The sequence below is a fragment of the Aspergillus glaucus genome (genome assembly GCF_001890805.1).
Source record: "Aspergillus glaucus CBS 516.65 unplaced genomic scaffold ASPGLscaffold_40, whole genome shotgun sequence".
Taxonomy (NCBI): Eukaryota; Fungi; Ascomycota; class Eurotiomycetes; order Eurotiales; family Aspergillaceae; genus Aspergillus; species Aspergillus glaucus.
The window spans coordinates 1-27,872 of NW_019170492.1; the positions used below are offsets into that span (position 1 = coordinate 1).

Genomic DNA, 27,872 nt, shown 5'->3' on the forward strand with positions numbered 1-27,872 from the left:
GCCCCTATCGGTCGATTGACGCGTGAAAAAGACGTGTTTCTCTTGGGTGCTGATTTTGATGTTCCAGGCGCCCCGTCAAGCGAGATACAGGTCCTAATATTACAGAAGAAAAAGACGGGGTGTACAAAAGTACGATGCCAGAGGCTGAATGATAGATGGATTAAAGTAAAGAAATATGATAGATTGAAGAACTAGAATACAGAAGGGCGACATGGCCATATTTATAGATAATCGCATAAAAAAAGCATCTATCTAGAACGTTCCGTATAGCTGCAAGAAGAGCAGGCATTTTGTTTGAGTAAAAACGGATATATGCCCACAAAAAATGAGAGGCAAATATATTTCCATTTCCTCAAACTGGCCTATATATTAAAGTACATATTGAAAGGAACGGACGTGGGCAACGGCCACACAGGACAGGACTTGAGAGCATATCACCGAGTGCTAACAATCACCACGCAGGCAACCGGGCAGTCCATTTGTGCAGGAACTGGATGCGCTTGCTGTCCATGGTAATCGGACCCATTCCCCACTTGTCACCAAGCCACATGGTCCGCTCAGTCTTGTTGGTAGTGGGCTGGAATCGAGGCAGTCCGTTTCCATTGGGGTTTCCAGAGCGGATGAAGTTCGCCCAGTAGTTCGCCATCTTGTTCTGCACGATGTAATCCTCATCGTTCCAGGTAACGTTGGAGTATGACGCGTAGGGGAGATTGTTGAAAGTGTACCAGAGTTCTGAGCCGTGGTAAGCGCCCCCATCCCGGTTTTCTGCGGGCGCATGAGTGAAGTAGTAGGTATAGACGCTGCTGTTGGCTCCGCCTGCTGCCCAATCAACAGCCCAGCGCCAGGTGCCGACGCGGCTGAGGTCGCGGTAGAACTCCTTAGCACTTTCTGAGGCCTGAGAGGTGTTGGTACCGGGGTACAATGTGAAGAACTCGTCCGCAAGGTCGCCAAAGAGGTTGCTATAAAGATCGTGGTAATTGGTGGCAGTATAAGAGAGGTCTGGGCTGGCACCGGATTCATCCTTGTTGTTTCCAGTAAGGATAGGAATGTCGGCATGGGAGTTGTTGCGCAACGCCTCAGAGTAGTTGAGGGGGAAGACATAACCGTCAATGTTAGGCCGCCACATGGGAGGCTCCATGAATGTATCGGAGAGGTTTGCCAAGGGTGTTCCCTCCCAGATGGTGTCACTGAGCGAGTCAAATTGAAGTAGAGCTGCCATGGACGCATTTCGCAGCTGAGCAATCGATGTAACATTCATTTGGCGGAGGAACTTGACACCTTGCGCCTCAGCAGCGGCCTTGGTCCGATAGCTGGTGGCATCAGTGCCTGTCATCGGATCGTGTGTTCCCCGTGCACCGCTCTCAGAGATAATTCCTTCAGCAAGGCCTTTGGCCAATGGGCTCCACATGACATCGAGGGCACTAGCTGAGCCAGCGGATTGCCCACCAACGGTAATCTGATCAGGGTTACCGCCGAACTTGGCAATGTTCTCATTGACCCAATGAAGAGCGGCTTGTTGATCCAGAATGCCGTAGTTGCCTGAGCTATTGGTACCAGATTCAGCAGTCAACTCAGGATGCGCAAGATACCCAAAGGGTCCGAGACGGTAATTGATGGTGACAACAATGATATCCTTTTGCGCAAGACCAGTGCCATCATAGGTTTTGACATCACCAGAACCACCGGTGAATCGTCCACCATAGATCCAGAAAAGAACAGGTAACTTTTTGGACGCCATGTTGGTCTGGTTTTCGTATGCCGGAGTCCAGATATTGAGAGTAAGACAGTCCTCGCTGGTGGTGGTCTTCCCACTGGAGAAGATGCCGGCATCGCTGATGCTTTGTGCGCACTGCGGGCCAAATTCGGTGGCATTCAGGGAGCCCCAGTAACTAGGGCCTGCGACCTTGGTCCAACGGTTGGCGCCCGTGGGAGGTTGCGCGTAGGGAATGCCCTTGTAGACGAAGGCTTTATCTCCTCCACGGAATGGGGAGAGACCGCCATGGATTGTACCATAATGAGTGTCGATAACTGGGGGGCTCAGGGCAGAGACGACGGACGAGCCGCAGGCTGCTACGCCGGCTAGCGTTGAAAGTAGCTTCATGACAGATCAAAGAGGGAGGAAAAAACGAAGAAAAAGGATGAATGGATGAAGAAGAAACGCTTGCTGCTTTTCATGCAGACGACCAGCGCTGCTGATAAAATTGAGATTTGTAGAGGCATACGCGGCCACCGAACACTGATCTACTCTTTGTCCTTCCTCAACCGAGAAAAAAGAGCGATGACGCGCTTCACGCATGGTGAATAACGACCTTTGAATTAAAGACAGGGGCAAGCCTTCGGGTGTAAATGTGGAGACAGTTCTGCAGTCTTCTGGACTCGGGGACGAGACTGACACGGACGTTAAGCCATTTTTTGTGCCATTTCGTTGGCTTGAGATTGGACAAGTCAAAAATTATTTCCGGGGGAATTCCGGTGAGGACTCAAATTATTCGGACAGTGAAGATTCGAGAATCAGCCTAGAACCTTGCCTTTGCAGGTTGTTTCAATGTCCCAGTCATCCATAACGTGGGATCCAACTCTAGTATGCCCCAGGGAAGGTCTTGAAACTTGGAATGTAAGACCGATATGTCTGAACATCTGTCCCCCACTCCGCGGCATAATATCTTTCATTGAGTATTATTTGGAAGCCGATGTGAGCTGTGAAGAGTACGCCGCAGTGGAGATGCAGCACCAGACCAACACTTTCTTTCAATTGGACGCCCTGTGATAGTTCATTTTGCTATTAACGGTGGGCCCAGGATACGTAGTTGTGTCGTGGGCAGGGCTATCGGCTTGGGACGTTGTTGCCGGCTACTATGAATTAAATTACATAAATACTTCTTGAGAACTGCGCCCTTCCTATTTAGGTAATCTCAACCGAATACACCGGAGTGAGGACATCCGAATGACGACTAGCTACTACTGGTGCCACTACGACTCATTTTGCCCTCCCCCCCCCAAGAATCAATATACAGAGGAATGGAAAAAAAAAAAAAAAAGGGGGGCAAGTCAATTGGTTTAGTGTAATAAGTACAAGAAAGACTACACTTTCCCGGTTTAGTACTCGTGCAGATGCGACATCCACCGGCGGAGGAAGCTAACGCGCTCCTGGGACTCTGCGATCGGGACAACACCAAAAGTCTCACCTAGATGCATGGCAGTCTTGTTGTTGGAGGATGGAGGGAAGTAGGTCAAGTTGGCGCCGTTGGGGTTACCAGTGCGGATGAAGTTGGCCCAGTACTCGGATATGACAGATTCGATCTTGTAGTCCGTGGCGTTCCAAGTGACATTGGAGTAGTCCGAGTAGGGAATGTTGTTGAAGGCATACCAGATCTCAGCACCGTGGTAAGCACCGCCGGCCTCATTCTCAGCAGGAGCCTTGGTGAAGTAGTAAACAAAGACATCGCTCTTTGCACCACCGGCAGCCCACTCGGAGGCCCACTCCCATGTTCCGATGCGAGCCATATCGAGAAGCACAGCACCACTGTTTTCGCTGGCCTGGGTGTCGGTTTTGGCGGGGTACAAAGTGAAGAACTCCGAGGAGTAGTTGCGGAAAACCTCTGTCCATAGGGTCTTGTATTCGGAGACAGTCGAAGCGCCTCCACCGTTCTCGTCCTTGTTGTTGCCGGTCATGATGGGCACATCGGCGTGGGCGCCCAGCTCCAGGGACTTGCCGTATCCGTGACGGAACACATAGCCGTCAATCACCGGACGCCAGCGCGGGGGTCCAGACCAAAGGTCAGCAAAGGGAGTACCGTCAAAATAACCATCCTGCATCAATTGGCCTTGGGCAATGAGATCGGCCATCGGGGCGTTCCGGAGCTCAGCAATGGAGGAAACATTCATGGTCTTGAGGAACTGAACGCCGAAAGCCTCGGCAACGCCCTTGGTGTTGTAGCTAGTAGCAACACTGCCAGTGGCAGGGTCATGGGGGCCACGAGCACCACTTTCAGCAATAACACCGTGAACCAGACCACTGCTGAGGGGGCTCCACATCATGTCCAAGGCACTCGCCGATCCAGCAGACTGACCACCCACAGTGACCTGGCTAGCATTTCCACCAAAGTAGGCAATGTTGTCCTGAACCCAGCGGAGAGCAAACTGCTGGTCCAGAATACCATAGTTTCCAGAGCTGTTGTGTCCAGACTCAGCGGAGAGGTCAGGGTGAGCAAGGAAGCCAAATGCACCCAGGCGGTAGTTCATGGTGACAACGATGATATCCTTGGAGGCAAGACCGGTTCCATCGTAGGTGAGTACATCGCCCGAGCCACCCTCGAAGCGGCCGCCGAAGATCCAGACGTAGACGGGGAGGTTCTTGGATTGGATCTCACTGGCATCGGTGGTGTCGTAGGTGGGAGTCCAGACGTTCAGAGTCAAGCAATCCTCGCTAGTGGAGTTCTTTCCGGAAGAAAAGATACCGGCCTCGGAATATGGCTGCGCGCATTGAGGACCGAACTCGGTTGCATGGAGTGTCTCGGTCCACGACTCAGGCTTGGTGGGAGGAGTCCAGCGCTTCGAGCCAGTGGGAGGCGCCGCATAAGGGATACCTTTGTAAACGGTGACACCGTCACGGAAAGGCGAAGCTGCACCCTTGACAGGTCCGTGGTTACTTTGGATGACGGGGAAGGTGGCCGCCGCGGCGAGTGCCGGGGCAGCGAGGAGAAGCTGGAGCAAGTTCAACATTGGGCTGGGTATATGTTGTTGGTCGAGTGGTTAGAGAGGAGGTGTGTAGAGTAGAGACCGAGATGATCGGCGAAGCTTTATATAGTCCGTGTAGAGACCCAGAATAGATTTATTTGGTACAGAGTAGACAATCAATAATTAACATTGCGTGGCTAACTGCCTAAACGGGAGATAATCGGCATTGAAGGTCTCCATTCTTATTTTGGGGAACTCTGAGCCGAGATCAAAAGTTATCTCCGAGCTTACGACTCTATGCGAAACATGTCAAGGCGAGTGTGTACACTCGGATATTACAGACGGAGGACCTGGGTTGAGACCTGCAAAGTCCTCAGCATACTCGTAAACTCCTCGTCTGTTTCGACACAATTGACTACCTCCAAGCCAAATTTAGAGTATGATTTGTCAAGGGATAATTGGTAAATTGAGGGACTGCAATACAATAAGGTATGAAGAAACCTTGGGGTAATTTAGTAGTGAATTGCTTAGATTTGAGATTTTTCTCTTTTTTTTTGAGGATAACGAAGAATGTTTGGTCTTTTATACTCGTGGATTTAGTCCCAACAATCCCCTGCCCCAATGTGATAAGATCCCACGTTCGAACATCTTTTGAGGCCATATCACGAGGTGCATAACTAGTTGATCGTTGCACAAATACCACCCGAGGAGTTGACATTGCAAAAGACTCGAGTCCGGCTGTAAAGCAATTTCTTCTGGCTCATCGCTTATAGAAATACCAAATGTCGCTACCGTCAATGCTGCGCGGCAGTCTCCAAATGTTCCGCGGCGGCCTCTGGTCCAGCAGTGCTGCTGGTCTTTTTACCCTCTTCCAGCGATCCCTCTTCCAATGATGCCGGCGGAACCCACTTCGAGCTACGCCATGGGGCGACATGCTGGATATACATAGTGTCGATCTCCTCCAGTGTTTTGCCTTGCCCTTCAATCAAGAAAAAGTACACGATAACTGCGGCAGCAAAATTGCAACCTGCAAACACGTAGCCATATCGAAAATCAATGGCGCTCGTAATAAATGGCGTGAAGAAAGCTATCAGGAAATTCCATGTCCAGTTGCTTGCTGTTGAGAGCGCCATTGCCGTTGCTCTGTAGCGCGATGGGAAGATTTCTGCTTGGACGGTCCAGATCATCTGCAGATCACGCATAATCAGCGAGATATATTTCAAAACTGTGAAGATTTACTCACCGGACCCCAAGTTGTCGCATATCCGAGAATGAAAAGGCAGGCAAAAACAATAAGAGCAATACCAGGCGGGGGTGTCAGTTCAGGTCGGTCGATGTTGAGAGAAAAGTGACCAACGGATGCAAAGATCAAGAAGCAAATGAACATCCAGGCGCTTCCTGCAATGAGAGATTTTCTCCGGCCGTAATGCTCGATCAAGTAAAGGCCAATAAAAGTCGTGCCAAAATTGATACCGTTCAATATCATCTGGGTAACAAATGAGTTGATCTGCACAGACCTGAATATAGTCGTCCCATAGTAAAAGAAATAGTTGGCGCCTGTAAGCTGCTGGAAAGCCTGTAGTGTCATCCCTAAAGCAATGCGGTAGGACATCCGCGGTGCCTTGAACATCCCGGCAAACTCACGGATCATTCCACCAGAACTATGGGTTTCGGACCGGAGTTTGTTCTCTATCTCTTCTAGTTGAATGTGGATGCTGTAATGATTTGCAGGAGCGCCGTAAACCTTGCACAGCGTTTCTTTGGCTTCCTGGGTGCGGCCGTGACGGTATGCGTAGCGAGGCGTCTCGGGGAAAAGTAAGATGCCAAGACCCAGAATGAGTGTCCATACCCATCCAAGTCCGACAACAATACGCCAGGAGCCAGAGTTATCTGGCTGATGCGTGTAGGTGCCATAATTGAAACAGGCGGCCAAGAAAATCCCTAGAGTGATGAATAACTGATAAGTGCAGACCAGGGCACCTCGAATCCACGGTGGCGCAGTTTCAGCTATAGTTGTTAGAATGATACTTTCATCCAGAAATGGGATTATGCACCTTGATACATAGGCACGAGCAGACTGAGTGCACCAACCCCAAGACCTGCAACCAGACGGCCGATCATTAACTGGTACCAAGCCGTTACTGATGCAATTTGAATCACGAAACCCACGGACACAACCACGCTCCATAAAGATATCGATAAACGCCGCCCAATCCGATCAGCTATTGGTGCAGCGACCAAAGCACCGATGAGGGTTCCAATCGAGAGCTGAAAAAGTAGAAAAGATCAGCCATACAAGGAATGCATCATCGGATCTCTGAGATATACCAAACCGACAATGAGCCCGGACCGCACGTTGCTGAAGTATTGCGTGCCATTTTGGTCTCTTTGACCAAAACGGTTCAAGAAGTCGGACATTTCAAGGAAACCAGAAATTTGACCTGTGTCGTATCCGAAACTGATTGATTTAGCTTATCATTCAATAGAACAGAGAAGTGCGAAATTCACATTAAACCGCCCATAGATACAAGTACACCCATGAGGGAAGAGTGCCATGTGATTCGAGGCAAAGGTGAATAGTCATAACTGTCTTGTTCTGCCTTTTTGAGCTGGTCAAAGCGAACTTTCATAGATGATAATTTGTTAGATTCCATGATGGGCTTGGGCGGAGTAATCTTCGGAAGGGCAACCCTTTGATTTAAAGATAACTCTAGGTTTTTAAGGTCATAAAATTTCACATATTGCGGGATCACGATGATATCAACCAATAAGTCACTATTAAAGCATCATGTAGGGTTATGGAATCTTCCTATTGGTAGGGAGTCGCCACAAACCCCGCATCATCATCACCCCATGGGGATCAATGAAACTTACAGCCTCGTATTGACTGATAGTGGGTGAGACATTGGCGCAGGTCCCTTCTAATCGCCCACCAAGAGTATGAATGCAAGGTTATAGGAGCCCACCACTGCCTATCTGACCGTTATATGTATTATTCTCATGGTTGACTTTTGTATACATGTGCAGTATTTGGGTGGGTGACTATCAGCGAATCCCAGCTGTTGTATAGACTCGTGAGCAGGGTTCGGAATGAGTACTCAAATAGACATACGGCGTATCTCGTGGCCTTCTAGTCTACAACTCTGATAAACCCTCTGCTTCTCTTCTTTCAGTGTTTTTGAGATATCAAGCCACGCAACCATATCCATCGTAACCGGACACCGATTTCTTCCTTTTTTCGCCTGTCTAGACCCAATATCCGAAGCGTTTTTTTGTTGGACCGGCCGTCCATCCTATCAATCCAACAGGCGACCCATCCACTGTACATGCCTTGTATAGCACTTTACCATCCCCGTTAATGGCTTCAAAAAGCCCATCGATTGTCCATTTTATCTCCTCCTCGCGCTGATGCTCCGTTTTGGACTTGGGAAATATCAAGCGGTATAGTGGGTTATCTTGTTGTGCTGGATAGTCGACTTTGTGGACGAGTATGTCTACGTCTTCAGGTTTAACAGGGGATATTGAGAATTCCATTTTGTGTATCTGAAAATAGGTCAAGGCTTGGTTGAAGTTGTCGCATGTTTGACATGTAATCAAAGTCTCCCCAACACTGAACCGGAGAAGGGAGCGCTATTCGGAAACCTATCTAACTTGTAGAAGAAGTACTCCCGGGCCATAGAGTGCAGTCACATTTAGGAATTCTTAACCGAGTTTAGTAGACATGACGACATCATGATTGACATGAATCGAGCTCGGTGACATATGTATGCTTTAGATAGGACAAGTCAAAGTTCGTATATTTTTGCATATTAACAATAACAAGCCAGAAAATATCAATATATAAACATTTTGATCAAGTACATAACACATAAACAATCCATATCCTTTCCCTCATACATCCAACCCAACCCTCATCCAGTTAACCTAGCAACCCTCCGCACAAACAACCAACCCAACATCCCCCCCAGCCCCGCAAGTCTTAACCTGACTCCCGCCGGGCGTAGTCCCCTCAGGCCAACAAATACTCCCACATCCCTCATCCTCAGGCTTCACAACAACCGCATCCCCCTCAAACGCATCCCCAAACACACTCGACAAATCATACCACACGCTCTCCCCATCAATAGAGTACGAGTAAGTTAACTGTGGGCTCCCATCGTACAGCCCGTTATCAGTGCGGGTGATTTTCAGCGCGATGCCGCCGGATTGGTCGTCGTGGTGGAAGGGCTCGGTGTAGTTGGCGCCGGAGGGAATGGTGTGTTTGGGGGAGACGGAGGAGCCGACGGACCAGAGGTAGATGGGGTCTGCGCAGTTGTTTGTGACGACTGCGTTGCCAACGGCTGAAGCAGCGGTGGCTAGGGTGGTGGTTGCAAGGGCGAGGAGGGAGAGGTGCATTTTGATTTGATTCTGTAGTTGTTGTTTGTTATGGTAAACTTTGGATAGGATAGTAGTAGATTGAGGTTGATGATGAGTCCTGGATGGGTGAGGATTCGAGGGTCTTTATATACCTTTTCTCAGCCTATACGAAGTACATCCTAGCTAGTCATTACTATCTATTCTAGTATGAACTCAACACATCTATACAACCGCATCAGGCAATCATCCCCACATCGTATCTCCGTCGCTCAATCCCGACAAAATTCATCGCTTAATTCATCTCTCAATGCATGCATGTCTCTGAACTATTCCCACTCGAGTGATTTTGCCTCTGCCAAGCAAGCATAAACCTGTATTTTGGATGCTATTCTAGTCTAGTCTAGTCCAAAGATAAATGGATGATGGATGGTGCCAGCAAGTGAGACATCGCTTGTTATCAAGAATATTGGATTCCAGGGATATCCTTCTATCCGTGCTAAATAAAAACCCAGTTCTCTCTCGTACCGCAGCTAGAAAACATGGTACTAGCCCTACGGGTATGGGTACGGGGTTTAACCAGTCCACAACCACCGGAATGGATATCAGATCGGCGATCTCGTATCGCATCGCATCGTCGCATCGCACCGTGGAATGTAAATCTGCAGATGCCACTTCAGTTGATCAATACGTACGGACCCTGCAGAACTCTACAGTACTACGGAAAAGCGAATGACAGCAAGTGAGACATTCTCGTATTGTTATCGGCTAATGCTACAATGCAACGTCCTCGGAGGGTTTCCATCCGGGGATATGTACTTTTGAGGGATGTACGGATAAACCGGCTACAATTGACCAATAGCCACTATTTGTACCATATGGGGGGGTCGACGTGCATGAACTAGGTACTGTTCTGTCCTTTCCTTTCCTTGTCCTTGTGTGTATTCTAAAAAAAGATTTCTTAACTCTCACCATCACAACAACAACAACACAACACAACCTCTCATTAATCACCGCTCCGCACCAGTCGCCTCGTTAACGACCTTTGCTCATTGGCACGGCTACTCACCCGCCGCCACCCTCTTCACCGGCGACCGACTCTTACTCCCACTCCCCCTCTGCCCCTGCCCCAGACTCCCCCTCTGACTCTGACTCTTCCTTCTCTGCTGTTCTACCTCCGCCTCCTCCTCCCCTCCTCCTCCTCCTCCTCTTCCTCCTCTTCCTCCTCACTCTCCTCATCATCCGCGCGATCCCCAATCCACTTAAACACATCTTCGCGATGATGCATAAGCATCTCGCTAAGTCCCGACGTCGGTGATTGAATAAGATGCCCGTAGCGTTTTGACGGCTTGCGGCGCGTTTCGACGTTGCTCCAGACGCCGTGGGTGTGAGAGACGAAGACCAATGAGTTCTGCTTCGTTAGTTGGGGAGAGTCACTGGATTGGATGGGAACGGAAGGGGTGAGGACGTACATCTTTATACCATCGCGAGAGCCAGACTTGTGTGTGGGAGGCTATCGCACGGACGGGGTTCTCGGCGACGAAGGAGATTACGCCGTTGACGCGTTGGTAGAGGGTTTCTGTAGCGTTAACATTAGCTATTTCTGGTCTGCGTGGTTCGATTTTACCGATGCTTACCTCGGTTGATCAACAAGTTCGCAACACCATAAAAGGCATTGCCCATGCCGATGAAGAAAATCTCGGTCGCTTCGTTGGGTCTGTATTGTTAGCTTCCCTTTTTCAACATCAAGGTAGAGAATACACACTCAATATAATTATCCCACAAATACCCCGCCAATTCCTCAGTCGCAGTAGGTCTGTTCTCATCCTCGTCTTCGTATTTCCCAGTTACCTGTAAAAATCAGCAAAGACCATAGAAAGAAACCACCAGAAAACATACATGCTCATTGGTGACATGTTTTGGAACATTCACGTCAATCACAGCATAGCCTTTCCCAATGGCCCACCCGGTATACTCCTTGACAACATCAGCCTTGTCTTGTTAGCTCATCATACAATATTGGGGTGGGATTGACGTACCAGCCAGCAGTTGTGGGCTTCTAGTTTGTTGGTTGTTGGATGGGGGAGGCCCATTATTTCGGGGCTATGTGTGTTAGCCAGGTTCATGTTTGTTGGTATTGGTAAGGGACTAACGGATCGTGGAAAACGACAAGAAGGGGTGTCTGTTTGTAATAATTCGAGCTGCACAGGTTAGTCTACATCGACAACCACGGGGAACTGACATACCTCGCCAAAACCTGATTCTCGAATGATTTCGAAATATTCGTCCGGTAAATGTAAAGCGGCGTGAGCTTGAAGTTATCATACAGCTGCTTGGACTGGTACTGGCGAATGATATCTGCATCTATTAGCCCATAGTCTTAGCTTGAATTGCTCATACGTACCGTGGAGCCTATCAGTCCAAAGACTCAATTCCTGCGGTTCCTTCGGATACATGCATCGCCAGTAACGGGACTGGACCATCATAACGCGTTTGACAGTGCTTGCTGCTAGATCTGATGGTGATGTTGAGAGAAGACGGTCGGGCGGTTCTCCCATGAGCGTTTTTGTGACTGCGAGTGCGGATTTGGAGATGGATCGGAAGTTGTAACCGCCCTGTTCATGTCAGACTAGCCCATGAATGTTAGGAGACAGACAAACCTCCAAGCAGACAGACACCTTCCCATTGGCAAGACCCATAAGCATATGCGTCATGTGAGCATAGCAAGATGGTGTCACGAAACAACCACCAAGTTCATCGCCAACAGCAGCATCGAAGCCAGAGGCAACTGCATAGATTAGTATACAGTCCTATCCTGTAGAGCAAATATACTTACTGATAACCAAATCGGGATCAAACTCTTGCGCAATAGGCATAACGACTTGCTGAAAAGCATACATGTAGTCGCCATCACCCATACCCTGGCTTGGCCATGGAATGTTGACATTTCTATTCATGTTAGCACCTAAACATAGGAAGATCATTCGACAGACTCACCTCCCAACACCAGCACCAGCACCGCAGTGATCCAAGTCACCTTCATCGCCACCGGGGTAAAATCTCCCATCTTGATAAACATGCAGAGAGATATACAAGACATTGGGGTCGTCGTAAAATGCTTTCTGGATACCGTTTCCTGTGATATGTGAGTAGAGCTCTTTCTACTGCGTAACTAGTATTTACCATGATGGACATCCCTGAATCTATTAGCAAGTGTAGCCAGACTAGAAAGGTGAAGTACTTACCAATCGAGAATCACAATCTTCCGACAACTCTCTCCCAACTGCCTCTGACAAACACGAGCAGCGACCGATACATTGTTAAACAGACAGAATCCCATAGTCTTGTCGTGTTCTGCATGGTGTCCGGGCGGCCGGATAACAGCGATGGCGTTCTTCACCTTGCGAGTAGCGACAGCAAGACATGTTTCAATTGCACCTCCCACGGACAAAAGTGACGATGCAAAAGTGAGTTTGTTGAAATAGATGGAATCACGAGTATGTTCCAGTGCAATAAGTTCATCATCAGACATATCTACCACCATTAGTCTTCAAACCCAAAACAAACAGAGAAAAGAGAAATACCCTTAGTGCTCTCCACAAACGCAAAATGATCCGGCGTATGAACAAGCGAAACCTCCTCCTCCGTCGCATTCCGCGCATTAATCCTCTTCAACGGCCTCGACACAAGCGGTTTCGATGACTCCGGATCATCAACAAGCCCAGCTCGACACAGCTCCTTGTAGATATAATAAATTCTCCGTGGATCCTCCGGATGCACATCTGCCGTCGGCCGCACTTCACAATGATACCGCATCTGCACATCATAGCACAGTCCCGATGAAAGACCAGCAAGCGGAATGCCAACATGAGACGCAGCCTCTTCGTCCGACCAGTCCGAATTCGCTTCCATAGGGCTCTCGGGCCTCTCCCCACCTAGCATGACGGACTTAGTCAAACCTGACGCCTCTGCTGGGTGACCAGAGCCAGGAGCCGGACCAGCCACTGGCACAGTCCCCATCGTAGACGTCGCCGTCGCCGGCACACTCCCCGACCTTGGGGGCAGCGGAATCCCCACCCCCTGCCCCAAAATCGACGGCGCAAGAGAAGGATCCGCGCTCCCATTCAAATGCGCAGGCAGAGACTGTCTGCTCGCGCTAGCTCTAGCCAGCTGATGAGGCGGTGCCATGGGGTGGGAGATGGCGTCCCGCATGAAGGTATCCTCACCGTCTTCCATGGCCGTTGGGATGGAGTCCAAACGTGTTGCGTCTCTTTTGCTTTGCTTTCCCTTGCCACAAGGTTGGTACTAACGGGTCATGGCCGGTGCAAGGAGATGGTTAATTGGATGGTGGTTGGTTGGGACCCTGAGTTTTTCTCGAAGGGTGGTGCGCGGATTGGCTGAGATGTTTGATGAAACGGACAAATTGCGTAGAAGAGACCCCAGCTGTTCAATGATTTGACAGTAGATCAATAAAATAAATTGAGCGTGTTGTGATGTTGTCAAATAGCTAGGTGAATAGATGTTGAGACCCTGACAAACGGAATGAACCAGGGGCAATAATGCGAAAAGATGTTTATGATGGTTTATTCTGGACGGTTGAATATGTTAGAACAAATATCACTTGTCAAGTCTGGACATAGGTATGGTTCAGAGGAGGGAAAGATAGGCTTGTTGGATCGATGGAGCTCCAGAGCGTTGGTCCACCTAGCTCCCATTCCACGTGACTCTGGTCGCAAATCCAACACTACATAATAGAACAAGTGATATATCATATCTTACCTGAACTGTGAACAACAAGACTGCCTCAATTCTAATGAGCTGTCGTATTGAAGAGTTTACAGTTGCTGGCTTCGTTGACGCCGACAACTCTGGCCGAGTGTTCGCCGCTCAACACCGCAGCCAATCATAGGCCTCGTCATGGCACAACTACTATGTACGAATAAGAACTAGGAAATCTACAAGTAGGTAAAAGAAAGGTATTTGAATCGTTCATTAGAGTACGTCATTCATATGCTTTTAAAAAAAAATCTATGAGTCCTCCAGCAATTTAGATCGTTTCACAAGCTCAGCAAACCACTCAGTATCCAAAATCCGCAGGGCGCTTGTTCCGCGACACCTACATGTGATCCAGGGGAGGTATCATGGGTTGAGCGACTGTCGTGTTATTGCATTTAGAGTAGACTCTTCACCCCGGAGCTCTGTCCTGATTCCTACTGGCCGTCGACCTTGGAGATGTAGGAGATGAGGTCAACGACACGGCGGGAGTAACCCCACTCGTTGTCGTACCAGGAGACGAGCTTGATGAAGTTGGCGTTGAGGGCGATACCGGCCTTGGCGTCGAAGATGGAGGAGTGGTCGTCACCGTTCAGGTCAGAGGAGACAATGTCGTCCTCGGTGAAAGCAAGGATGCCTGTTTTGAGTTAGCAGAATTCCCTTGTCAATCAATTGGAAGGTGGCTTACCCTTGAGCTCGCCGTTAGAGGAGTCCTTGATGGCCTGCTTGATCTCGTCGTACGAGGCACCCTTCTCGATACGGCAGGTGAGGTCGACAACGGAGACGTTGGGGGTAGGCACACGCATGGCCATACCGGTGAGCTTGCCGTTGAGGGCAGGGATGACCTTGCCGACGGCCTTGGCGGCACCGGTGGAGGAGGGGATGATGTTCTGGGCCGCAGTACGGCCACCACGCCAGTCCTTGGCGGAAGGAGCGTCGACGACCTTCTGGGTAGCAGTGTAGGAGTGGACGGTGGTCATGAGACCCTCGACGATACCGAACTTGTCGTTGATAACCTTGGCGAGGGGAGCCAGGCAGTTGGTGGTGCACGAGGCGTTGGAGAGGACGTTGACGTCCTGCTTGTACTCGGTGTTGTTGACACCCATGACGAACATGGGGGCGTCAGCGGAAGGAGCGGAGATGACGACCTTCTTGGCACCACCCTTCAAGTGAGCAGAGGCCTTCTCGTTGGTGGTGAAGACACCGGTGGACTCGACGATGTAGGAGGCACCGGCCTCAGCCCAGGGGATGGCGGCGGGGTCCTTCTCAGCGAAGAAGCGGATCTTCTTGCCGTTGACGATGAGACCCTCGGGGGCGACCTCGACGGTACCCTTGAACTGACCGTGGGTGCTGTCATACTTGAGCATGTAGGCCTGCTTGGGTTAACACTGTCCGCTTCGTTTCTCTCTGTGTGTAGACATACAGCGTAGGTGATCTCGATGAAGGGGTCGTTGACGGCAACAACGTCGACGTCATCACGGTTGATGGCGTTACGGAAGACAATACGTCCAATACGACCGAAGCCGTTGATACCAACCTGGATATGAGTATGAGTATGGGAGATATCAATCGAGTGGTCTGCTCTCGCATACCTTGGGGGCCATTGTGAATAGTGTCTATGGCGGGGTAGCTGTCAGTAAGAGATACGCAAGAACAAGGTATACGTAGAAGTATACTGAAGAAAGAAGGATTAACTCACGAGTTGTATAGGAGGTAGAGATAGATAAAAGTGTAGATGAGTTGTGAAAAAAAAAAGAAGAGAAGAGAAGAGGAAGAAGCAGGTAGAAAAGTAACGGAGGAGAGGGGGCGGTTACTGACGCAACGATTCTAACATAGAACAGCTACACCGGGCGGACAGACGGGGCAAACACCACCACAGCAGCCTTCCGGTTTCAGACACCGGGCAAAGCAGGAGTCGACGATATTTGGGGGGACCTGGCAGCCGAGCAGTGGCCAATGATAGTCTATAGATTTACTCATGAATGTTTTGCCAGATTTTCGTCCGGCACGAGGTATATCGTGATTGTCGTGTTTGCCTAGGCTATAGGGTGTTTAAGGACCGATTCCGAGTTATCCCATCGCTTGATTCCGGGGGATACAGCAATACTACGGAGTACACACTACAGTATTCTCATGGAGAGGATGATGTAACGCAATGGATTCTATCAGTAACATCCCCTCCCCTCCATCCCACTATTCCGGTGAACAATGAGGGGTTGCCGCTTTCGGCCCCGGCACCGGATAAAGGTTAATCCTGACTACTCTGCATCGCCGGAATATTAATCCATTCAAGTTCTTCCGTTCCGGGTCCAGGTCGGGGTTGCAGCAAAGCTTGGCTCTCCAGAAAGATTCACCGGCTGCAATCATGTGAATGGTTTTTTTTTTTTTTTTTTGTCGCCGTTTTGGGTTGTTTGTTTGTTTGATTTGAAATGAAATCGTCTTCAGATGAGCATACATGCTCTGTAGTATGTGTATCTCTACGAGTACGGATATCGAGTGCGGAAAGGATGAGTGGCTGTCATGTACTCAGCGGAATATACAGCCGTGTGCAATACTGAGTGCTATGGCTATGAACATTCCAGTCCCTGACACATCTGGTACCTACGAGAAGGTTCTTCCCCACATTACATACTAACAATGTCCTCCCGCGTTGGTATCACCTGATCAGTCTCGGTGTAAATCTTCGAGTCACGATAAGAATCAAATTAGAATATCACCCCAAACGACAGAAGCCCCCCCCACGGCTCACAATTATCTATGTATACAATATGCTCTTTTAGGTCAGTCCTCCCAATCCAGAATGCAAAATATCCCCCACATAGCAAAAATCATAGCAATTCATCACATTTACTCCTCCTTAACACCACCGCGATAGTTCTTCTCTGCCTGCTCAACAGACGCCTTGTCGCTCTTGACCTGACCCTGGTTCATGAAGCTGTTGCCAGCCTTGAACGGTCGCTGCAGCTCACCGGTGGCCGGCTTGCCGAAGAGGTGGATCTTGACCAGGTTCGACTCGAGCGCGCTCTTGAGCGGGATGATCGACTGGATCAGAAGCGGGTTGGTGTACTTGAAATACAGGTGCATCACGCCCATCATGCCAACGCCCATCAACTGGCTCTTGATCAGCTGGCGCAGCTGCGACTTGTCGTAGTCCATGTTGGTCGTCGTCACGGGACGGGGTTCCTCGCTGCTACCCATCGGGGCGGGCTCGACGTATTTGAGGGTCGTCATGTCTGGACGAGTAAGTGTTAGTCAATTGATGGGAGGATCAGATGGGGAATCGCAAAGAAAGCGATGACGGGCTCGTACCCTTCTTCGTAGTGACCTTCTTTTGCGTAAAGAGGTAAATGCTCAAGATGATCAAGTTGGACAAGACGTACAACCCCCGAACGAGCATCAGAATCTCCGGGTTCTCAAATGGAATCTTCTTGGCCAGCTGCATCATCACAAGGATGACAGCCATATTGGTTCTACATCGCGCAAGAATCAGTCAGTAAATGTCACCACAAAAGAGTAGCTGCCATCGTGACTACAGTGATGCGAAAAAAGCCCGACGAGTCAATGACTTACACTTGAGGAGACACCATTTTGGCGATTAAGACGAAAGACCCTTGGACAAAAGACGAAAACTGAAATGCAATGAAGACACGACCTGGAAAACTGGTGCAAAGAAAGCGCGCGCAGGGACAAAATTTGTAGGGCCGCGGAACTGGAGTCCCCGGAAGTCGAACAGCTGGCCTGAAAGGTGCGTGGTCACGTGACAGATTACACAATATATGCCTCAGGTGTTGATATCACATGACTTTGACGGCCAGTTTGTCTGCACCGCAGTGTTCCTCGTCAACAACACAATGGCGCTTGATCTTGACTGAACGCGCGCTGGCAGGCCACTTTCAAAGGTTACAAATGAGTGATATGATGATTGCGACTGCTGCAAACCAGTCTTTCAGAATTTACAAACTTATTTAGGCCATATATGGTCGAGAGCGCAGCATAACTGAGTGGCAGACTCCAGACATGGCAGTCTCAACATGACCTGCCCACGGGACTAACCCATTGTATACTCTCAGACTTGGACTAATCTATCTTACAGCATATGGCTAACAGACGACAAGACACTCATCTATCTTCCCCGCCATGGTGACTCGGCATCAGTCATCGTCTTGTATGCTCGAGATTGTGGCCGAGTGAGCTGGTTTCCTAATCGGGACTAGCGCCGCTCCACGTTCGACGGTCTTTAGCGACGGGGATGTCTAACATTTCTCACTTCTTCCATCCATCAACAACGCGCGTGCCCTCCCGCTATTCCGATCGCTTCACCCTCCACACCCGCGCTCTATCGCCTTCAATCTTCATCCGACGCGACTCTACATCGCTGCGACTCTTATTCTCGACTCATTTTCAAGATGCCCGGCGGAAAGGGAAAGTCGATTGGTGGAAAGGGTGGTTCCAAGGAGTCTGCGGGGAAGACTCAAAAGTCCCACAGCGCAAAGGCTGGCCTGCAGGTCGGTGCAATTTTTTCTTCGCTTTTGTGCTTTGCCTTTGGTCGACATCGCTACTTTTTATTTTTCGTGTCGCTGGCGATTCGGTGCGATGGATGTACGACAAGTGACGTGATCTTGGAAAAGGGAAAAACGCGTTGAAAATTCCAAGTCACTGTTCTTGGTGAATTTTCATCGCTATTGACAGCGCAGCCTTATTTCACGGTCGCGCGCCTTATCTACCTCCATCCGATGCTGCCGGCGACAACGTCCACTGCTTTATCCATTCTTCGTGCTTCGAACAGAGTTAAACTAACGGCTATTGATCTACAGTTTCCTTGCGGTCGTGTTAAGCGTTTCTTAAAGAACAACACCCAGAACAAGATGCGCGTTGGTGCCAAGGGTTAGTTTCCCTCCCCTCCCCTCTAAAGCGCGCCTGTTCCCTTTTTCCAGACCCGTCCTCTGTATATGCGCGATCGCTGACAAGCATCTCTAGCCGCCGTCTATGTCACCGCTGTCCTTGAATACCTGACCGCAGAAGTCCTGGAACTCGCGGGTAACGCCGCCAAGGACCTCAAGGTCAAGCGTATCACCCCTCGTCACCTACAGCTCGCAATCCGTGGTGACGAAGAGTTGGACACCCTGATCCGTGCCACCATCGCCTTTGGTGGTGTTTTGCCTCGTATCAACCGTGCGCTGCTGCTTAAGGTCGAGCAGAAGAAGGGCAAGAAGGATGTTTAAATACGGCGAATACCCTACGAATACGGCGTTTGATATTTAACGACGAATGAAAAGAGGAAAAAAGAAGGGAAAAGCACTCTGGGATATCTATGGTTTATGTGCGACGCTTTGAGCCGGGTCTTAATTCGGAGGCGTTTTGGGGGGTGGCAACAACTAGCAGCGTTATCCATGACCGCCCCAAAAATGCTGGGTTTTTCTTCTTCCACACGGCAGGAGAACCATTGGACCATGATTTGGCATGGTCGGGAGAACCCGAGTATTATCCCCGTATCTTTGCTTTCTCTCTACTCACGGCGCTGCAGTTTTGATTCTTTTTTATACTATTCCCCGTTAGTTATTTGTACTTTTGCCTTTTGTCTTCATTCATACTGTTCATCTTCAAGGCAATAACAAAACAGGCGCTCAAATGGGAAAGGGGATAACTTGATAATGGGCAATGCTTCATGCTCTATGCAAATCTGACCTGATAGTGTTGCCATGCGGTAAACGCTCTGTACGGCATTCCAGCTAGTAAAATCCTATCTCGAGCACAGCAGCCCCTCTATTCACACACATAGCAAGAATCCTGCCTGCTGCAAAACCCATCAAACTTGCTCATTCCTTTCCACTATCTCTGATAAAGAATAAATCAGACCGGTAATATCATTGCGCGTGCATGACCATACGGTATCATATATTTAGCGTAAGAATACCTAACAATAATTCATTTACTACATAGGCATCACAATGAATATCGACAGAACGGTAGCACCTTTGTCCATGATATCCTAGTACACCGTACCATCAACCCATCATTCCATCGATCATTACATGTATTTTTATTCTCTGTTCTTTGGCCATGAGATAAGAGTCAAGAGCGTATTCGAGGAGTGGTTAACCTCAGGGATGCATTATTTCGGAGATGTGGAATACGGCAGCCGCTCTAACCGCGTGTCCTGGAGGGACAATACTTCTTCAGTAAGTGATTGGGCGCTGATCAGAGTTTCCCCTGAAAGAAAAGGTGATAATCCGGTTTATGGACATGGCAAATCGGTCTGTATGCGCTTCCATAATGCATTACATGGGAACCCCAAACAGGGCGAAACGGTCTACAAATCTGGACGCTCAACCGGGCTAACTGAAGACCGATATGGACTACCCGCAGTCATAATCACAAGAGGACTAGATATCCACGGCAATGAAGTGCCAGTTGCGACTTTCGAGCACATCGTCTACGGCCCCTCTAATAAACCCTTTGCTAACCCTGGAGATTCTGGTGCTTTTGTGTATACTAAAGACGCGAAGGTGGTTGGTCTTCTTGTTGGGGGCGCTGAACGGGTTAATGCTTTTTAGATTGAGCATATTATGGACATTTTTGGGGATGTTACGAGGTTGACGGGGGCGGTTGATGTTCGTACTTGGTAGTTTTCTGATATTAGCTTATTTTTGCTGCTCAATAGGAGTTGATCGATGGTCTTCACGTTCGAAGTATTGTAAACTCTGATCCTATCTTTTTTCATATTGATTTCTCGGTTGGAATACAACCGTAGAAGACTATTCACTACCCATGTCAAATGGCATCTGCTCACTTCTTTCTTTCGCGACTTCTTCTTTTCCCCTTCTCTTCTTCATCTCTCTTTATTCTACAATTTCTACACACACCAAAGCGTCGTACCTCTCTTTGCGTTTTCTATCAGCACCTCTCAGCAAACATCCCGAGAAACAGCGAATTGTGTACTAGGACTGACAATATCCATTATTCACTCAGTCCAAGATGAAAGATGGGCGTGGGCTTACCTACAAGTGGTCAAATTATTCGACAAGCCTGTCGCTAACTTAAGTTTCTACTATTGAGACCCATTGTTCACTTGTCAATCTCTCGCATGAACATACAAACACCTGAACGAGGTGAAAAAGAGGGTACACTTTTGGAGGTAGACGAAAGACCTAGAATTTGCATACTCACACAATCCATATCAAGCGAATGGTCGAGCCATTCGTCTACCTCGTCCACACGGAGTCGACTATCGGCACATTCCAACAAATCGCTCTCAAATCTGGCTCCGATAATAGAGCATTCTAGTCGAACGGAATAGATTGGTGGTTTTTCCTCTGGAAAGGCTGTATGTCATACTTTTGCTTTCGCCATTTTTCTCGGACTTGCAATCGAGGGCAGACAGTCAAAAATTAACCCGAAGCAAAAGCTTGTGGCGTTCGTCGCACTCAGAAAAGAAGAGACGTCAAAAGATTGAAGAAAAGTGATCAGAATCATCTCCCATATTACGTCGATTTTTCAACATCCGTCAATTGAGGTGTTCTAGGGCTAGAATGGCAAAATCTCACAACAGTGGCTGTGCTTCATCGAATGCTCCGCTAATGTAGTCTACAAGAGGCTTCAAAGATAAAGTGCCCTTGTCCTTTGGCGAGGTTGATCGACCGAGACAAGTCTTTGTGGCAATCCATAGCATACGATTGCGACTTGCCAGTGGATATTTTCCTGAAGGGATACCAAGCATTGAAGCCAATACAAGCTATATGCTCGGCGCTCTAAATCCTTTCGAGCTGAAGGTCTGGCAAACGTCTGCTCATGACCCGAGAGGCTCTTAATTCTTGGTGGCAGTGAGGAGAGCAGAATGAAAGTTTAGAATCAACAACCCGCCAGTAAGAATATCTACGCCAAACTTGCGGGGTTTCCAGATAGTGAAGTTAGGCTTGTCGGGGCCCAAATTGAGGAGGTTGTGGTCAATCAATTCATCAACCCGCCACGGGTGGTAGGTCGAAACTTGAAGAAAGAAAAGTGCTTTTCCAGACATGGTTGAAACTGGCTACGCATTACCCCAGTATACTGCAGCGGAATGAATTATTTGGTTTTTTCACAGAGCACAATGTCGAGTGACCTGCCATTAACCTGTAACTGGGCATGAATATTGTCCATTCAAAAATAAGGGCAAATAATGTGAGCTACTACAACAATATACTCTGCGGCCCTAGCTTACGACTCATAGATCTCTAAATATGTGATGCCCCCAACATCTTCTTCCAACGGTCAAGGTGTTTGGGGTGTCTTGAGAAATCCGTGACATTTTACCGACTATCGGACCAGATGAGAACCCGTGCTTGGTCCTATAGAGCGAAAGCTCCACCAGAGATAGCCCCCCCCCTGGCTATCGCCGTTGCTTGGCACTCTTTCGATAGATCTCTCCAATCCTTCAAGGCGTGCCACAAATCTTCGTTGGAGGGCATCCCCAACGGCTGTGCCGGTATAAACGGCTGACTTTCCCAGATTGATACATCCGAAAGGACGAATGCATAAAGGACTTGATAGGGGCGCGAAGCGTATACCGGCATGAAGTTACGGTATACCCAGATATCTCAACTGAGCTCATTGAACAGGGTGAGCACATAATGCTATCAATTCGCCGCACAGACACTATTTTCCCCAAATGGTAATACATCACTGACCAATTGCACGAGTAGCACTATCTCCCGACCAAACAAGATGAAATAACTACTGAGCCCATCTGAACTGGAAATCTAAGTTCGAATGATCTCAGAGAGACCATAACGTCGGCCCGACTAACATAGATGCGGTGAAATGACCCTTGAAGAAGTTGAGTCCGGTTCGGGCTTTTACTATGTGATAAAGGCCGAACAAAAGCAGCCAGACAATAGTCAAATGGACCGGAACAAATAGAAGCGTTCTTAAACGCTTTTTAGTGACATTAAGCACGTCGAGTAACTCAAAACCGAAAAGGGTATGCCTACATAATCCGCGGTGTTAATATATGAAGATTAGCTGACCTCAAATAAAGACTAGACTATCATCCTAATACCAGCCAATCTTGCCGTGCCTGCGGACCTCTACATCCCCAAAGAGTGTTCATTGGCCAACACCTTGTCAGAACCATTGGTGCTGGCCAGGATAGAACAATGAGTATATTCCAACCAGTCTGCGGCTGGGCTCCTAATCAAAGATAGTCCTAATAGAGAAGGGAGATGGGATATATCATTGCAGTGGCCTGCTCCAGGGGCACCCTTGGCTTACAAGTCATGGGTCCATAGATAGCCCACAGTACAACAGGCCTCTTTACCTGAACTGCATGGGAGATCACCAACGGGCTACACCGAAGGCGAGTACACTGGAAGAAAGGAGGCGGCAATTAACACAGGCCTAGATAAATAGAGAAGTGAGCGGTATGCTGATAGCACGTGCTGAAAGGTTCAACTTTCAGTTACAGCATACTGCCGTGGGTATCAAAGAAGTGACTGCTGCCATGGTGTTCGCGCGCATTTATTTGGTCGCGTGAGTTATATGGACCTTATTGCGTTTCTTTATCTGGCTGACCACTCTTTTTCAAGGGCACGCAGACTTTACAGCTCTATGCATGGAAAGAAACCCCCTGGCATGTTCCTTTCCCCCGCGGCTGAGAGCGGGTGGAGCGAGAATCGCTTGTGTCTCCGATAGCACAGGGCTCTGTGGAAAGAAAGGGCACAGAGATTTTCGAAGAATGGACGAACCTGGGGAAGATTTCCTGGGGATCTTAATATATGGAAGTGGCATGAACCAGCAGATATGCACAGGGCTGATATGGCATCCGCCTGTCTATTCAGATTCTGAAACGGTCCATCTTTGCACACTGGAATTCCAAAATTGAGTACAGACTCATCAAAACCGGCCGGTCGACGAGAAAGATGTCGGGAATATATAGAGGCCTTGACGGGGTTATTATCTTGCACATGATCGACGGGGATGGTAACGAAGTATCTTGCAAGACAGCAGAGCACCTCGTGGCCACACCATATGATGGGGATGTCTTTGCCGAATCAGGCGACTCTGGTTCACTTGTCTACAATAACGAGAAAGAGGTAGTCGGTGAGCTTTTTAGGCGTGTGGCGACATTTCAGTTCCAATACATTCATGTTTTCGACGCATCAAAAAGGTGAAAGAGACCGTTCGTTCGTGTATGCTGCTTGTGTTAGAGACCCTCTACTATATAGTTACCGAATATGGAAAGTGGCCGAAGTGGTTAAGCTATCGCGCCAGGCTATCATGTTAGAAATACCATCGATGTTTTTTAGTTATTTACAGTATTGCTACCACCGTATACACATATATCAGACTCTATCGGACAGATGACAAGCAAAGAATGGTGTGTTAGGGCTTAATGCTATCTAGGCCGCCAATATATATTACCTGACACTCCAGACCCATGACGTGCTATTATGTATTCCTCCTAATAGCAAACAATTTTTTCTATTCAGCTCGATCAAACTAACATCGACTATAAGCAAGCATCAATCAACCACAATGGCAGCCAAACCAGAGCCATCCCTCCCGAATCTACCCTCAGCACTATTCACACTATCTTCATCAACCGTTGATACTTCATCATTCTCCGTGAACCCCCACCGTCCACAGGACACCAAAACCATAAAGCAAGCAGTCATAAATGAAATTGAGTGATTATACACCGCAAATGACAAACTATTCCTCGAGTTAACCGGTATAGAACCCGACCTCGCAGACAACATTCTCCAAACGGTAGACAGCAAACCAGAGACTTATGGCAAATGCCTACACGTCTGTTACAATTCGCCGTTGAAATCGTTGTCTTTTGCCCTGGGGAGTAGGTTTGAAGGGTATATGACGTAGATCTTTCGCACTTTTGCAGAAGCTAGAGTGAATAATGTGCTCAGTAGGGATGAGAGTCGTGTGTTGTTTACAAGGACGTTCAGTAAGTTGCTTTCTTTTCTTGTTCTCCAATATTTCGTATATGACTGATCATGTTTCTTAAGGACATGAGAAGTTCGGACCCCCATATACGGGGTCAAAAAGAGAACCAGATATGACAATTACTCCGGCTGCTTTCTACCAGCCTACAGTTGTATTCGAGAGCGGTTGGAGCGAGCCTCGCGAGCAAATATATTCCAGCGCGGAGCTCTGGTTAAAAGGAACTGAAGGAACTTATCAAGTGGGAGAAAGATTTCTCTACTCGGACCTCGCGAGGGGATGTGGAAGTTTTGGGGATCAGAACATAACGTTTGAAATCGACGCGCTGAGACTCGCGGCTACACAGACCATGAGATTGGACGGTTGGAAGCCTGCTTGAGGAGGCAAATGGTACTGGTTCGCTTTGATTCGCTCTCCGTATAAATCCTTGTACTCCGTACTATTTCATTGCTTCATCAAGGCCATGTTCAAATGTTCAAGGGTCTCCTACCACCAATGAAGATCAGTAAATCCAGAATCTACATGAACAAAGAGAGCCTTGCATGTGGCGATGCAGCCATTTAGATCAGAATGATCGGTCCTATTCTTGAGGTATGCGAGACCAGCTGAAATGCAAGTCAGGGTTGGCCTGCATAGTGGCGAGAGGCCACGGAGTCGCCGTAGTGCCGTACAGGGGGGGGAGGAGGGGGTATATATATTTTGCCAGATATTTGAGCAGTTGTACAGAGTACAAAGTGCTCATTTTATTAGCAGCTCATATATTTGTAACCTACTTCGCCATCTCAGTACGTACTCTGTAGTGAGCCAAGTGCTAGAAACTAGATGGAATGAACCCCTGGAATGTATGGTAATGACGGTACCTGGCGGGAACGAACTAAGAATGTTCTATGGCCGCGGATCGCCCATGCCGTCCTCCACTTGTTTTAGTTTCTGGTTTCTGGTACTCGCCAATGATCGAGAATAAAGCCGGTATGGATTAGAAATAACCAATGTTTTCGTTTTCGCCATCTGAATTATGAGACTGACTGCACTGCACTGCACGATGATTGCGACTTGCCACCAATCGAGCGTCACCAGACAAATCGGGTTTAGTGCGTTTCAGTCATTACGGCGGCGGTAATGTCGTATTATATTCCTTTTTGGTTTTGATGGATCTTGGAATATTATTATCGACATCCCCTGGGAATAGGGGCATCTGATTGTCCGCGGATACAATCAATACTCCGTAAACTGGGCTCGGAAGTTGCCTGTCATCTGGCGTGTCAAATATATGGCATCACATTTGTTCCCCGAGTGCAGCTTATATCCAGCTATTAATATCCCGGGCTGAGACCGAATATGCAGAGACAACATACACGCAGCCAGACATATCTACTGGACTGTTGCCTTCGTCCCCTGCACTCGTTGCATATCTGGACGATGAAACAGTCAGTCATTCAATAATAATCTCAAATCAATAAAAAATCCCGACTCTCCTCCGACCAGGACCGACCAGACCAGACCAGCCCAGACCAGGGCCACCGGATCGTCTTGGAGAAAAAGCTCATACCAGAAATAAATAAGCCGCTCGTGACTGTTTCCGGTAGTTTACTGCACGGTATTGTACGGGAGTACTTGCTGCGCCTTTTTGCCGGGTCCTGTTAGAATTGGGAAAAGACAAAAAACGAAACTATGTCTGCGCTCCGTCCTTCCGCGGGGACACTAGAACACTAATGGCAAAGGTCCAGCTTCCAATGTTCCAATCATCGATATTGGTGCGGATTGGGATTATCCACCGTGCAGCGGGGGAGACCCCCCCCCCCCCTATCCTATCGTATCGGAGGTAACGACATCGCTGGAGACACTAACGATGCGATGGAAGTTTTCGAGAGGACGGGATGGGAACCGTCATTCAGGAACCGGGATTGAATAGCGTCGAGGGAGAGGTGCGATCCGGATTCCGCAACGTTGATCACGGAGTATGTACGGAGATGGAGGATTGTGTCGGAGGAGGTACGGTGTTCTTTTTGCCGTACTTTTGTACAAGTACCCGTACTGTGTCCACATACGGTGACATGGAGGTGAGGGAGTGTTCTCATACTACTATGTACTCCGTATGTACGGAGCAGATGGGAGCCCGTCCGTTGACGTGTGCTCGATGGAGATCCGTAGAGTGCTCTGTATCCGTAGAGTGTACTCCGGAGTACATGGTACCGCGGAACTTTTGTCTGACAGAATAAAAGGGGATCCGGTAATCAAATAGTACCTCCGTAGTGCTCCGTAATATCATTCTAGAAGAGATCCATCTATCTAGATCCTCCGCTGCATAGTTACCGTGTCAACAGCATGGACATGGACATGGAATGCACTACGGAATTGTCCCTGATCCTAATAATAATAAAGCAATAATCATGAGAATAGCAACGGAGCATACTATAGCTCTTCCGTACTTTCAAAGAGGACAGGACCTCTGGACAGAAGGCAGAGAAATAATCACCCTGATAGCAAAGACGAAGAGGGTCCAGGGGCAATGGGGACGAGGATCGTGCAATTAATAGCAGCGCTCAAGCTGTCTGTTCAGGAGCGACCATCATCGACACTTTAAGAAGAGCTGGAGCCGTTGAAGTGTGGTCTTCTGTTTGTCTTTCTGCTCTCTCTTGGTTGTTATCTTGTTTCTTCATTCTATACATCTCCCGGAGACTCACTCCTACATACCTGATCTCTATCTCTATTTGTTCTCTGTGCTCATCTATTTCCCGTCATTCCATTCTTCTTTCTTGATATCCCTGTGGGTGTCCGAATCGGAGGATCTGCCATAATACATCTGCGGCATTACTCCCACCCTCCTGTAATAAGCCTAATATTGCGTCCGATCTTGCTTTTTCTCTATCCTTCTCTTTCTATATATCTGTCAAGGCGGAAAGAAAGCGGTCGGCCGGGTTTTCTGCTGCCGCGTGCATTTTTCCGCATCGGATTCCCTTTCCTCTTTTCCTCTCTGTCTCTGTTTTGTCCTCACCTGTTCTCTTTCTCTTTCTTCTTCTTCTTCTTTTTTTTTTTTTTTTTTTTTTTTTTTTTTTTTTTTTTTTTTTTTTTTTTTTTTTTTTTTTTTTTTTTTTTTTTTTTTTTATTGTTCTTCGAGACAATCGCCATAGTCTCGA

The 27,872-nt window shown here is 48.4% G+C and overlaps 10 protein-coding genes across 10 annotated transcripts; 3 read left to right on the forward strand and 7 right to left on the reverse strand.

The window, feature by feature from the left end:
- Positions 1–272: 272 nt before the first annotated feature.
- On the reverse strand, positions 273–4,722 carry ASPGLDRAFT_181971 (carboxylesterase/lipase family protein; the record flags this gene model as incomplete). Its single annotated transcript, XM_022543009.1, has 2 exons — positions 273–1,326; positions 3,951–4,722. The coding sequence occupies 2 exons, from the start codon at positions 4,720–4,722 to the stop codon at positions 452–454; spliced, it is 1,647 nt and encodes a 548-aa protein (XP_022395471.1). The 3' UTR covers positions 273–451.
- A 749-nt stretch (positions 4,723–5,471) lies between these two features.
- On the reverse strand, positions 5,472–7,307 carry ASPGLDRAFT_138186 (sugar porter family MFS transporter; the record flags this gene model as incomplete). Its single annotated transcript, XM_022541592.1, has 5 exons — positions 5,472–5,864; positions 5,921–6,684; positions 6,732–6,945; positions 7,006–7,135; positions 7,186–7,307. The coding sequence occupies 5 exons, from the start codon at positions 7,305–7,307 to the stop codon at positions 5,472–5,474; spliced, it is 1,623 nt and encodes a 540-aa protein (XP_022395472.1).
- A 574-nt stretch (positions 7,308–7,881) lies between these two features.
- On the reverse strand, positions 7,882–8,342 carry ASPGLDRAFT_53291 (uncharacterized protein). The gene has a single exon (XM_022547938.1). The coding sequence runs from the start codon at positions 8,209–8,211 to the stop codon at positions 7,924–7,926; it is 288 nt and encodes a 95-aa protein (XP_022395473.1). The 5' UTR covers positions 8,212–8,342; the 3' UTR covers positions 7,882–7,923.
- A 190-nt stretch (positions 8,343–8,532) lies between these two features.
- Positions 8,533–9,221, reverse strand: ASPGLDRAFT_53292 (putative BYS1 domain protein). Its single transcript, XM_022547939.1, has one exon. The coding sequence runs from the start codon at positions 9,070–9,072 to the stop codon at positions 8,602–8,604; it is 471 nt and encodes a 156-aa protein (XP_022395474.1). The 5' UTR covers positions 9,073–9,221; the 3' UTR covers positions 8,533–8,601.
- A 761-nt stretch (positions 9,222–9,982) lies between these two features.
- hdaA (histone deacetylase hdaA) lies at positions 9,983–13,692 on the reverse strand. The gene is made up of 15 exons (XM_022548521.1): positions 12,615–13,692; positions 12,276–12,564; positions 12,214–12,227; positions 12,028–12,166; positions 11,867–11,979; positions 11,691–11,818; positions 11,435–11,645; positions 11,277–11,388; positions 11,184–11,231; positions 11,070–11,133; positions 10,930–11,022; positions 10,796–10,881; positions 10,668–10,747; positions 10,503–10,609; positions 9,983–10,441 (listed from the first exon to the last, which is right to left on the reverse strand). Exons 1-15 carry the CDS (start codon positions 13,264–13,266, stop codon positions 10,202–10,204), a joined length of 2,376 nt encoding a protein of 791 aa, XP_022395475.1. The 5' UTR covers positions 13,267–13,692; the 3' UTR covers positions 9,983–10,201.
- Positions 13,693–14,240: 548 nt separating this feature from the next.
- gpdA (glyceraldehyde 3-phosphate dehydrogenase GpdA) lies at positions 14,241–15,407 on the reverse strand (the record flags this gene model as incomplete). Its single annotated transcript, XM_022543944.1, has 4 exons — positions 14,241–14,440; positions 14,492–15,176; positions 15,227–15,340; positions 15,396–15,407. The coding sequence occupies 4 exons, from the start codon at positions 15,405–15,407 to the stop codon at positions 14,241–14,243; spliced, it is 1,011 nt and encodes a 336-aa protein (XP_022395476.1).
- A 905-nt stretch (positions 15,408–16,312) lies between these two features.
- Positions 16,313–17,647, reverse strand: ASPGLDRAFT_53293 (PHO88 family protein). Its single transcript, XM_022547940.1, has 3 exons — positions 17,374–17,647; positions 17,113–17,273; positions 16,313–17,036 (listed from the first exon to the last, which is right to left on the reverse strand). The coding sequence occupies exons 2-3, from the start codon at positions 17,264–17,266 to the stop codon at positions 16,651–16,653; spliced, it is 540 nt and encodes a 179-aa protein (XP_022395477.1). The 5' UTR covers positions 17,267–17,273; positions 17,374–17,647; the 3' UTR covers positions 16,313–16,650.
- A 372-nt stretch (positions 17,648–18,019) lies between these two features.
- Positions 18,020–19,032, forward strand: htz1 (histone H2AZ). Its single transcript, XM_022539965.1, has 3 exons — positions 18,020–18,308; positions 18,618–18,687; positions 18,781–19,032. Exons 1-3 carry the CDS (start codon positions 18,210–18,212, stop codon positions 19,023–19,025), a joined length of 414 nt encoding a protein of 137 aa, XP_022395478.1. The 5' UTR covers positions 18,020–18,209; the 3' UTR covers positions 19,026–19,032.
- A 963-nt stretch (positions 19,033–19,995) lies between these two features.
- On the forward strand, positions 19,996–20,406 carry ASPGLDRAFT_1186083 (uncharacterized protein). The gene has a single exon (XM_022539968.1). It carries the CDS (start codon positions 20,064–20,066, stop codon positions 20,355–20,357), a length of 294 nt encoding a protein of 97 aa, XP_022395479.1. The 5' UTR covers positions 19,996–20,063; the 3' UTR covers positions 20,358–20,406.
- A 4,257-nt stretch (positions 20,407–24,663) lies between these two features.
- On the forward strand, positions 24,664–25,230 carry ASPGLDRAFT_1186094 (uncharacterized protein). The gene is made up of 2 exons (XM_022539969.1): positions 24,664–24,739; positions 24,801–25,230. Exon 2 carries the CDS (start codon positions 24,851–24,853, stop codon positions 25,112–25,114), a length of 264 nt encoding a protein of 87 aa, XP_022395480.1. The 5' UTR covers positions 24,664–24,739; positions 24,801–24,850; the 3' UTR covers positions 25,115–25,230.
- Positions 25,231–27,872: the final 2,642 nt, after the last annotated feature.